At 36.5% G+C, this 12,500-nt stretch overlaps 1 protein-coding gene across 1 annotated transcript in view; it reads right to left on the reverse strand.

Annotated features, from left to right (window-relative positions):
* The window catches only part of LOC144956971 (V-type proton ATPase subunit H-like), a 35,097-nt gene extending 27,407 nt beyond the window's left edge, over window positions 1-7,690 (reverse strand). The window contains exons 1-4 of the mRNA XM_078887839.1: window positions 7,099-7,690; window positions 4,669-4,750; window positions 3,563-3,662; window positions 925-1,014 (exon numbers count right to left, since the gene is read on the reverse strand). Coding sequence (XP_078743965.1) covers window positions 925-1,014; window positions 3,563-3,662; window positions 4,669-4,750; window positions 7,099-7,144 — 318 coding nt within the window. The 5' untranslated portion in view covers window positions 7,145-7,690. The remainder of the gene's footprint in view (window positions 1-924; window positions 1,015-3,562; window positions 3,663-4,668; window positions 4,751-7,098) is intronic.
* Window positions 7,691-12,500: the final 4,810 nt, after the last annotated feature.

The raw sequence follows: 12,500 nt of genomic DNA on the forward strand, positions 1-12,500 counted from the left end.
TATTTTTTATTAATTTGCTATTACTACAATATTAGTATACACCATATTCTGACAATAAAGAAATTTTGAATTGAATTTTAAGTAGTAAATAAGTAACCAGAACATGTAGTGATGCTGGAAGGAAAGGTATTCATATTATGTGAAAAAAATGATTTTCTCTATATCATAATGCTCTTTAAATTTAAAAATTGTTTCTGAGCGAATTAGAGACCAAAATATACATATAAAAAAGGATGACCGGATGCGCTATGAAACTGAAGATGATTGGGTTATAAAATGAGAATTTCAATCACAATTAAATTAGTTCCCTCCCAGTGTATCTGAAGATTTTCAAAATCATTTTGTGTTGTTCTAAGACTACAGATCAGTGATCAAAGCTTCATTTATCAAAGGTACACATAACCAAATTTTAATATTTTAATCCAAAACTGTCTCATAGCACTTCTGGATTTGCTTGTAAAACCTATGAATACATTTAAGATATTAAGAAAGAAATAATAACTAAAATTAAAACCAAAAAAAAAAAAAACAAACAAAACATTTTTTTTTTAATTTAAAAAAGAAAATATATAGCAAAACAATCTACTGTTAAGAATTGTGTGTATCTTAATTTTATCAATCGTATAGTTCAAAGAGCTAAATAAAACGGGTCATCCTTACACACAATGCCGATACCGATAAGGCCCAAAAAGCAGTATGCTTGTACTATTATATAATATAATCTAGATCTAACGGTTTTTCCATTCCTCTCTTTAATTTGCTAGTCAAAAAAGCTTAATCATGGGACATTCAAGGGTCATATTCATACATATATAAACAGCCTAATTTTTTTTCCTTTATATCTTTCTCAGACTGTCTAACTGGGATGGTTGGCTGCTATGTAATGGTAAATTTATTCTCAATCAACATATTTAAAAAACAAACCTGGATAGAGTCATCAAGCATTGTTAGGATATACTGGAGTGTCTGGTCCTTGGCTATCTTCTCTATCAAAGTACGAAAGACTATTACAAACTGGGGAAATAAAATCACACGTTATCACCAAACGAAAAATTAAAAAAAAATAAAACAGAAAAGAGAAAGAAACGAAGATGAAGAAAAAGAAGTAAAAAATTACTTTCATTTTCTCTGTAATTAACACTACATTACGACACATACGTTTTTTTAAGTTGTTGTTGTTGTTGTTTGTTTGTTATTTTAATATATTTTTTAAAAAATTATTGGTTTGCTTGTTTTTAGGCCTTGTAGCTAACATTATTATCATATCCCTACCCCTCTTCTCCCCCCCCCCACCCCCCAATACAAAATTTATTATTGTACTCTTTTTTAAATTCAATTTTGGTAAGATAGACCATGATTTTGGCCTCCCGAGCCGTGTTTTCATTTATGGAATTGTTTCTTGTACTATTATCCAAGTACCGGGGCTTTTTCTTTTTGAGCTCGTATCATGGTCACCCCTGCGCCCAACATCTCGGTTGTTTGTGGGTCGCCCCCCACCCCTTCCTCCATCACCAGTTGTCTCTCCGTATCTAAAGAGAGCTACTCCGCATGCATTGTTATCTAATATCAAATAACACCGACTGATCTTCGGTGATTTTTTTTTACGACTTTGGTATAACCGGCATAGTTTCTCTAACTTTAACCAATAGAGCATTTTAAATAATAAAACTTGACAGCAATTATCTCAAGGTTCTGCTCTTGTTGCTTGTACGTATATCTGATTTCCACTTTGTATTAAAATAGCGTAATTATTTTTTCCGTTTTATAAATTCTCGCACCATATCTGGCCCCGCGAGTTTATACATTTAAAAAATGAAAAATTTGCATCAAGGTTAGGTGAACATGCATTCAAAAATGAAGATAATGTGTACAAAAAAAAAAAATATACAGGATTCAATAATATACAATAAACAATTTGGACTCAACGTGCAACTAAATTCTGAGAACAGAGAAAAATCAAGCCCCCCCCCCCCCCCCCTCCCCCCCCTTTTTTTTCTTTTCTTCTCTTCATTGACTTTAGTGAAAAACCTTTTCTCAAACGAACTTATCTCAGACTCAATCCAAGGATACAGTAGTTTTGGCAGACTCACATTTTAAAAATGGCTCTGTTTTCTACTGAGACATTCAGTTGAACTTTAAAAAAAACTAAGGGCTGCTAACAAGAAATGGAAAACGACGATAGAATGGAGACTACCTCAGGCCTCACCCAATCATGTGTGGTGGGGCAGGGTCAGTGACAATTAATATTAGATAATAGTGCAAGGTTTTGGGCGCAGGGGAGACTATGATACGAGATCAAAGAGAAAAAGCCGCCGCACTTGGATGGTTTGAAAATAAACAACTATTCTATTCCTTTTTACCAGCACTGATTGACTTATTTTTTAATGTGCAAGTGCCGTGAAACCCTTCACAAACAAAGGCTTTGTATTCGTCTTTGTAATGCATTGTACTCAACAGTAAGTACCCCCCCTCCCCAATAAAAGTAACTGGAATTTTTGCAACTACATAAGAGAAAATTGAAGAACAAAGAAGAAAATGAAAATTCAAATAATTTTTGTGTTGGGTGGCTGATAACTTACAACCATTCTCTCTCTCTCTCTTGGTGGGGGGGATGGGCATTATAATATTGCAAGGCCTAAAAAGGCCTCAACAACAATAACAAACAATTCCTAAAAGAGAGACAAAACCAAAACAAAAAAAAAACAAAAAAAAAACAACAAAAACTAACTAACAAACAGAAACATAAACTGGCCTCAACATAATAATAGTACAAGAAACAGTTTCATTGTTTTGAGTTGGAAGACCAAAATCGTGGTCTTCCTAGCAACAAACTAAAAATATTGTTTAAAAATAAAGTTGATTTTGTGTGGGAAATCTCTTCTCTGACTTTTTTTTTCGTGTGGGTGGGATGGTGGGGGGGAGGTGTGATTATTACCTAAAAATAACCAAACCCAGTGCTGCCAACCCTGGCATATGTAAATGTGTACATTGGAGAGCCAAAATGAGTAAGATTTTGAAAAAATGCGTACAATTCTGAAAAAATCGATAACTAGCACTAAATCTGATAATGGGCAATGAGACCCTACTAGCAATGATATAATTAATATTTGAAAGAATGAATAAGCTTACATTTTATAGATGATAAATAGTATCAACTTCCAGATCCATATATAATTCTGATGGGTCAAGAAACATTAAGTGTTTAAGGACACCAAAAAAGTGTATGACTGCTAAAAATGCTTAAATAATAGAAATTTAATTATGCGTATAATCTTCAGAAAAATGTGTACAATGAATGAAAATGCGTAAAAATACGCATTTTTTACGTAAGGTTGGCACCACTGCAACCTCCCCCCCCCCCCAAAAAAAAAATAGAAAAAGACATTAAAAAAAAGCAAGAACAGCAACAAAAACAAACGAAACAGGCAAGCAATAAATAAATGGAAGAAAAAACTTGCCTCTTCAACATAAAGAAACAGTTCCATAAACGAAAATACGGTTTTACACCAAGATTTTGGTCTCCCTAGCCTCTACCTTTATAAAAAAACAAAACAATACCAACCTGATGTGGGTTGTTAGCAACAATGTTTTTTCTTGCCTCTGGAGTTGTCTTGTCAAAACTGGATATAAAGTTGTAGACTTCATTTGAAATCATCTGACCTCTGTGGGAAAAAATGTATGAAAGAATCATAAAAAAATGGAGGTAAATATTGTAAAAAGAGTTCCTGTAAAAGTAAAGTTTGAGCAAGCTAAAAGAACGTAAAAAAACTGAGATGATTGCCCCAAAAAAGGTCATGGTGATTTATATAAATCTGCTATCAAACTAATTACAACATAACAATGACAATGAAATTTTTTTTGTTTTCTATTTTTGTGGGAAAAATACTACGTCCCTATCTCACTGAGTAAAAATCTTTTTGAATTTTGAAAATCCAGTCATTGACCCCAAAGAGAGAAAAAAACCCCAAGAAAATATGGGATGCTTTTTCTGCTGGTTTTTTTCTGGTTTGTGGCTATATCTCACTTAATACGTGGAATTAGAAATTGAAACTTTGGCAATTTTAGCAGATAATATGATGAATGAAGACATCAGAAGAGTTCTAACTTGTATAGTTTTAGAGCTGTATGCAAGGGCCAACCATAATTTTGTTAAAAACTATACATGGAACATTTCCAAAGAGTAATTTTGTGTCTACAACCCATACAAATGATACTAAAAATGCCTGCTAAATTATTATCAATCAAAAAAGTGCAGTGAGACAATGACTTGTGTTAGAGAGAGAAAGAGAGAGAGAGAGAGAGAGAGAGAGAGAGAGAGAGAGAGAGAGAGAGAGAGAGAGAGAGAGAAAGAGAGAGAGAGAGAGAAAGAGAGAGAGAGAGAGAGAGAGAGAGAGAGAGAGAGAGAGAGAGAGAGAGAGAGAGAGAGAGAGAGAGAACGATGATAACAGTGGTGGTGATTGTGTTTATGATAAGTATGATGATGATTATTTTTATTCTGGAATAATAAAATATATATAATAACAATCAGGAAAATAGCTGGTTATGTTAAATAGGGAAAAGAGAATGAGAATGAGAATATCCCAAATAAAACATAACTGAATTTGGCCAATTTTGGCTTTATAAAAATTCTTCACCAATTAAAATCTGGATCTAGAAAAATAAACTTACTGCAGATAACTCCTCCAGTTGACTGTATTGTTACGGACCTCCTTTGCATGTTTCTCTAGCTTGCTGGTTGCTGCAAGTGCCACTGGATTTTAAAAAAAAATATAGAAGATGAATGAAATATGTGGGCAAAATGTGTGTTAACATCGTACATAACAATGCGGTCGATTACTCACTGCGCAGTGTGGCCTTGAGCAAGTCACCTCGCTCTAGCTCAGTTTGTGACGCTGTACTGCTGCTGATGCCTGGGTTATTCCAGCCTCCCCTTGGGATAGACCCTTCTAAAGACAAGTTATTTCCCCTATGGGATGAATAAAGGGAATTATTTATTATTTACTGATTTAACACTGTCGCAGCAATATCTTCTAGAGAGATTTTTTGGACACTGTTTTAGAACTACACCAACATCTATGATATCACTGGTCAACTTTTATATTATATGTTTTGATTTTGAGTCACTTAAAACTGAAAATGTCAATGTTTTTGGGCTCCGGTTTCTAAATTTTTGTGTATAGTTATTTTTATAATCTGACTACTTTGCTAGTTCTAGTATAATAGTATGCTTCTTCCATAGATCAGTGCTGATGGTAAAAAAAATGTTAAAAAGGGGAAAATTTTGATAGATTGCCTTTAAGTTCTTTATTTAAGCTCCAATTTTACTACACATTTGTGACCCACCGTGTCAAAGCGGTATTATGTCGGGATCCACTCGGTTAGGGAAATTGAATTATTTGCCACAAATATCAAACTTGGGTTTAATTTCTGTACGTTATGCTGGAGTATAAATACTATTTCTTGCTTTACAAAAACTTTTAAGCTCCAATTTCTCATCATTCTATCTCTAAATTCACTTTATGGGGTCTGAATCAGCCCGACATAATACCGTTTTGAGACGGAGGGTCACATTTAGAGAAATTGAGATGATAAAACTATCTGATACCCTCGTTAACTTCTGAATACTGGGAATCTAGTAAAAAGTAATTTTGATTGCAGGCAAAATGTTCTGACTCCAAAATTCTGGATTTTATGAGGATGCAAGGAAAACCATTCACACTTATAGAAAAGACCCCCCCCCCCCCCCCCCCGCCCCCTAAAAAGTAAAAAGAAAGAAAAATATGAGATGGGTTTATAGGGAACCATCATCCTACAAGTAGTGCCTCAGAAACAAAATGGTGGATCTTCCAAAAAAAGACCGTAAGGGGGGATGAAACACGTTGGGGGGGGGGGGGGGGGGGGGAAGGGGAGTCTTCCAGAATATGAGATTTGAATAGATTTGCACAAGTTTCCAGCATCATCCCTATGCTCTACTGGCTCTACCTCAAAAGAAATGTTACAAATACAAAGACAATACAGCGCTATTATATATGCTTGTTTGATGTTGTGTTAAATATTTGACAGATAGTCTCCCATGGTTATTCAGACTCAAAGTCCAATATGCATGCACAAACTACACGGGTGGTGGTAGTGGGCAGAGCATGGAACTGATATAAGAAATAAACGTAGAGTTCAGAAGAAATTCTATTTTGCCCTTTTATCACACTTGACTCATCTCGTACCCATACTTTGGTCTGTAGGATTGTTACATGTCTAACACTATCACAATATATTTTTTTCGTCCTGATTATATGTTGATATCGTGTTATGTTGTTAGAGAAAAGCTTTTCCTTTAGAGTTAGAGCACAGTTACTTTGAATTTGGTTCTTTATAATTTCTACTGGACTTCCAATTGACCTATGATTTTGTCTTTCTCGTCAAATAAAGGAAGTTTAGACTACTTTCGTTACTATGCCATTACTGTTGCAATTATCCTTTGCATCATTTTTATGTAGTAAATATCAATAATTAAAATATTTAAAAAACAAAGACAAACAAAAGCTATATTGCCATGGGAGACTATTCAGACCGAGTTTGAATATTAATCACCTGTTGATTGCACATGCTCATTGGAATTTGGAATTTGAGTCCGAATAGCCACAGGAGACTATTCAGACTCGAGTCCGAAAAGCCGCAGCCTTTCACATTTGGTCAACCTCTCAGAAGAAATTTCCAAAATTAACAAAAAATTTCCTTAGCTCTGCTCACAGACTTGATCATGAACATGTTCATTGTGAATGGGACTGTGTTGTAGTTGTAGTCTGTGGAGTGGAGTAGGAGTAGGGCTGTGGTGACTGTGACATTCTATTCTAAAACTTTAAATCGATTTTTCCCCGTAGTTTAAATTACAAAGTGAGCTGAGAAAATTGGTTGATGATCGTCAAGGAGTAAAGCATTTCAGGGTTTCTGATTCATTAAATTTAATAATTTAATCTTTGAATAATTGAATTGAACCCGAGCCGAGTCTTGAGTTTGCGGATCCAAAAGCCAAAGCCGAAAGTTGACCTCTGACTTCATTACAATTAATAATGAAGTGGAAAACGGCTCATATTTACATACCTTGATAGTGATCATAGCCTGCAAAGTTATCTTGTGATGGCGTCATTTCAGCTACTCAAATCCGGTGGCAAAGCGAAGAAAGTTTTGTATCAAACAACCGTCCGTGTTTCCACTCAAATCAAGTTCAATGTTTTCTGATGCCGATGACGCTTATATATTGATGCTAAAATTCAATACTTTCAGGGCCAATAGATTTGCTAGACTCTTGAAAAACGATAACAAGATGCCACACTATTTGGTTTTAATAATATCTACTTCAGACATGGACTCGTGCAGTATAAAACGACGTATTAATATTGAGGATTACGAGCAAAATATTGTTTATAGACACTTCATAACAAAGCGGCCATTACTATTTCGTTTACCAGTTGTTATTTTTATTGAATTTTGGTAGACCAAAAAAGAAAATAATAGTTTGTTCGCTTTCATTATGATTTTATTATTTATGAAATGCAAAAAAAAATGTTTAGAAGCATAAAATATGTAATAATTTGATGAGGCACTATTTAAAAATGAATAATGTACGTCAATGAACTTTGAAATGAAGATATAAAAAGAGATTTAAAATTCTTGATTTTAAATCAGCTAATCTGGTGAACTTGAAATCCCAGTACTCTCCCCTGCAAATCATATGATGCGGATCAATCTCGTGAGAACACACACCACACACACACACACACACACACACACACACACACACACACAGAGCTCTCTCTCTCTCTCTCTAATTCAGAAAAGTGAGTGGAGCAGGCACTTATGTTGGTAACAACAAGATATGAAGTGAGTAGAAAAGTGCCAGAAGACAATAGAGAATAAAATTTTTTTTTTCGCGGCGGTGGTGGGGTTTGAACCTGCGACCTTATTGGTACGACAACTCCGCCTGGCAGGTGAGAGCGTGGCTCTACCGTGTGAGCTATCCACGAACACAAAAATATTCGTTTCAAACCCAAGTCATTTCTAGATCCCTCTCTCACCCACTTCTTGAGACCGCCGATTCGTTCGCACACCACCATCGCGAAGTAATTTTGACCAGCAGTTAAGCTTAATAGCCAATATTCTCAACACAAACATATAACATAGAAACGATTGAGACATTGAGTATGCTCCGGTGTATGGGGTGAATTTTTAATTCAGAAAAGTGAGTGGAGCAGGCACTTATGTTGGTAACAACAAGATATGAAGTGAGTAGAAAAGTGCCAGAAGACAATAGAGAATAAAATTTTTTTCGCGGCGGTGGTGGGGTTTGAACCTGCGACCTTATTGGTACGACAACTCCGCCTGGCAGGTGAGAGCGTGGCTCTACCGTGTGAGCTATCCACGAACACAAAAATATTCGTTTCAAACCCAAGTCATTTCTAGATCCCTCTCTCACCCACTTCTTGAGACCGCCGATTCGTTCGCACACCACCATCGCGAAGTAATTTTGACCAGCAGTTAAGCTTAATAGCCAATATTCTCAACACAAACATATAACATAGAATAGAAACGATTGAGACATTGAGTATGCTCCGGTGTATGGGGTGAATTTTTAATTCAGAAAAGTGAGTGGAGCAGGCACTTATGTTGGTAACAACAAGATATGAAGTGAGTAGAAAAGTGCCAGAAGACAATAGAGAATAAAATTTTTTTCGCGGCGGTGGTGGGGTTTGAACCTGCGACCTTATTGGTACGACAACTCCGCCTGGCAGGTGAGAGCGTGGCTCTACCGTGTGAGCTATCCACGAACAACAAAATATTCGTTTCAAACCCAAGTCATTTCTAGATCCCTCTCTCACCCACTTCTTGAGACCGACGATTCGTTCGCACACCACCATCGCGAAGTAATTTTGACCAGCAGTTAAGCTTAATAGCCAATATTCTCAACACAAACATATAACATAGAATAGAAACGATTGAGACATTGAGTATGCTCCGGTGTATGGGTGAATTTTTAATTCAGAAAAGTGAGTGGAGCAGGCACTTATGTTGGTAACAACAAGATATGAAGTGAGTAGAAAAGTGCCAGAAGACAATAGAGAATAAAATTTTTTTCGCGGCGGTGGTGGGGTTTGAACCTGCGACCTTATTGGTACGACAACTCCGCCTGGCAGGTGAGAGCGTGGCTCTACCGTGTGAGCTATCCACGAACACAAAAATATTCGTTTCAAACCCAAGTCATTTCTAGATCCCTCTCTCACCCACTTCTTGAGACCGCCGATTCGTTCGCACACCACCATCGCGAAGTAATAAAAAATTTTTATTCTCTATTGTCTTCTGGCACTTTTCTACTCACTTCATATCTTGTTGTTACCAACATAAGTGCCTGCTCCACTCACTTTTCTGAATTAAAAATTCACCCCATACACCGGAGCATACTCAATGTCTCAATCGTTTCTATGTTATATGTTTGTGTTGAGAATATTGGCTATTAAGCTTAACTGCTGGTCAAAATTACTTCGCGATGGTGGTGTGCGAACGAATCGGCGGTCTCAAGAAGTGGGTGAGAGAGGGATCTAGAAATGACTTGGGTTTGAAACGAATATTTTTGTGTTCGTGGATAGCTCACACGGTAGAGCCACGCTCTCACCTGCCAGGCGGAGTTGTCGTACCAATAAGGTCGCAGGTTCAAACCCCACCACCGCCGCGAAAAAAATTTTATTCTCTATTGTCTTCTGGCACTTTTCTACTCACTTCATATCTTGTTGTTACCAACATAAGTGCCTGCTCCACTCACTTTTCTGAATTAAAAATTCACCCCATACACCGGAGCATACTCAATGTCTCAATCGTTTCTATGTTATATGTTTGTGTTGAGAATATTGGCTATTAAGCTTAACTGCTGGTCAAAATTACTTCGCGATGGTGGTGTGCGAACGAATCGGCGGTCTCAAGAAGTGGGTGAGAGAGGGATCTAGAAATGACTTGGGTTTGAAACGAATATTTTTGTGTTCGTGGATAGCTCACACGGTAGAGCCACGCTCTCACCTGCCAGGCGGAGTTGTCGTACCAATAAGGTCGCAGGTTCAAACCCCACCACCGCCGCGAAAAAATTTTTATTCTCTATTGTCTTCTGGCACTTTTCTACTCACTTCATATCTTGTTGTTACCAACATAAGTGCCTGCTCCACTCACTTTTCTGAATTAAAAATTCACCCATACACCGGAGCATACTCAATGTCTCAATCGTTTCTATGTTATATGTTTGTGTTGAGAATATTGGCTATTAAGCTTAACTGCTGGTCAAAATTACTTCGCGATGGTGGTGTGCGAACGAATCGGCGGTCTCAAGAAGTGGGTGAGAGAGGGATCTAGAAATGACTTGGGTTTGAAACGAATATTTTTGTGTTCGTGGATAGCTCACACGGTAGAGCCACGCTCTCACCTGCCAGGCGGAGTTGTCGTACCAATAAGGTCGCAGGTTCAAACCCCACCACCGCCGCGAAAAAAAATATTTTATTCTCTATTGTCTTCTGGCACTTTTCTACTCACTTCATATCTTGTTGTTACCAACATAAGTGCCTGCTCCACTCACTTTTCTGAATTAAAAATTCACCCCATACACCGGAGCATACTCAATGTCTCAATCGTTTCTATGTTATATGTTTGTGTTGAGAATATTGGCTATTAAGCTTAACTGCTGGTCAAAATTACTTCGCGATGGTGGTGTGCGAACGAATCGGCGGTCTCAAGAAGTGGGTGAGAGAGGGATCTAGAAATGACTTGGGTTTGAAACGAATATTTTTGTGTTCGTGGATAGCTCACACGGTAGAGCCACGCTCTCACCTGCCAGGCGGAGTTGTCGTACCAATAAGGTCGCAGGTTCAAACCCCACCACCGCCGCGAAAAATTTTTTATTCTCTATTGTCTTCTGGCACTTTTCTACTCACTTCATATCTTGTTGTCTCTCTCTCTCTCTCTCTCTCTCTCTCTCTCTCTCTCTCTGAAATCGGGATCGCTGGTATTTTGGGTTGATGCATTTGATACGATATATACATGTCCTAGAAAACACAGCTGAAGAAACCCAAACGACCCCCCCCCCCTCCCCCTTTAAAAATAAAACAAAAACGAGAAAAAAAAAAACAAAAACAAACAAACCAAACAAACAAAAGAAATACAAACAAAACACAACCGCTCCCCCCCCCCCCCAAAAAAAAAACAAAACAAAAACAACCCAAAACAACATCAACCTCGAAACAGAACTTTTGTTCTCAAACCTCTCTTCAGCTACAAACATAGAATATATATATATATATATATATATATATATATATATATATATATATATATATATATATATATATTATTATTATATATATATATATATATACATATATTATTTAATTCCTATTCGATATGATAAAATTTAATACAACAGTTTAAAAAAAAAAAACAAGCAAGCAACAACAACAACAAAAAAGAAATTTAAAAAAAAACAAAAACACGAAACAATATAAAACCTTTCTTTTGCCAACAGCCCCCCTCCTAATATATTATATATGTTACATATATTAAAACCTTTCTTTTGCCAACAGCCCCCCCTTCTAATATATTATATATGTTACATATATATATGTAACATATATAATATATTTGAAGGGGGGCTGTTGGCAAAAAAAAAGGTTTTATATTGTTTCGTGTTTTTGTTTTTTTTTTAAATTTCTTTTTTGTTGTTGTTGTTGTTGTTTGCTTGTTTTTTTTAAACTGTTGTATTAAATTTTATCATATCGAATAGGAATTAAAAATGGACCAAACATTCCTTCAGTTTTTCTGAGTCATCCGGTATTTTGAGCATTTTGAGTATTCATACTTGGTAATTCGTGACGGGAATATACGCTTCAACAGTCGTACCGTCACTTCCCTCGTAAAGACGCATGGTAACTTAATAACTGGCTCTAAATATCGGAACAATGGCGGACGCCCTTATGAAATATTTCTCCGACGGGCATTAAAGCGTTTCCAGAGAGGAAAAAAAACATAAATCCGATCATGTTTTGACTTTTACACATACCGATCACAAGACATATGAAAAGTTCTAGCCAGCATGAAGAATAAAAAGTACCGATTTTTTAAATTTAGAACCACGATCGTCGCCGTTGCTGGACTGCGTGACATCAGACTATTGAATCCAATTAATGGGAAGAAGTCGTGACGTCACGATGGAATTGAGTAACCAGTCTTCATTGAATAGGTTTCAAATTGAATCATAAGGTGGCATAACTATTTTATTAGCAGGATTCTTATTATGATTAATGGGACGTAGCGAGAATACTTTATCCTCATTGACGACTAACATTTATTTAGGATAGAAAATATTATGGTGGCGTCACTCTGTAACCAGAAGATCACTTGCACAATACACGTATCAAACCAACTAGAGCTGAATACTGTATTCACACTTCCAAGGAGATTGGAACCAGTATTTT

The sequence above is a fragment of the Berghia stephanieae genome, chromosome 11 (assembly GCF_034508935.2).
Source record: "Berghia stephanieae isolate SIO BIC M18660-M18661 chromosome 11, UCSD_Bste_1.3, whole genome shotgun sequence".
Taxonomy (NCBI): Eukaryota; Metazoa; Mollusca; class Gastropoda; order Nudibranchia; family Aeolidiidae; genus Berghia; species Berghia stephanieae.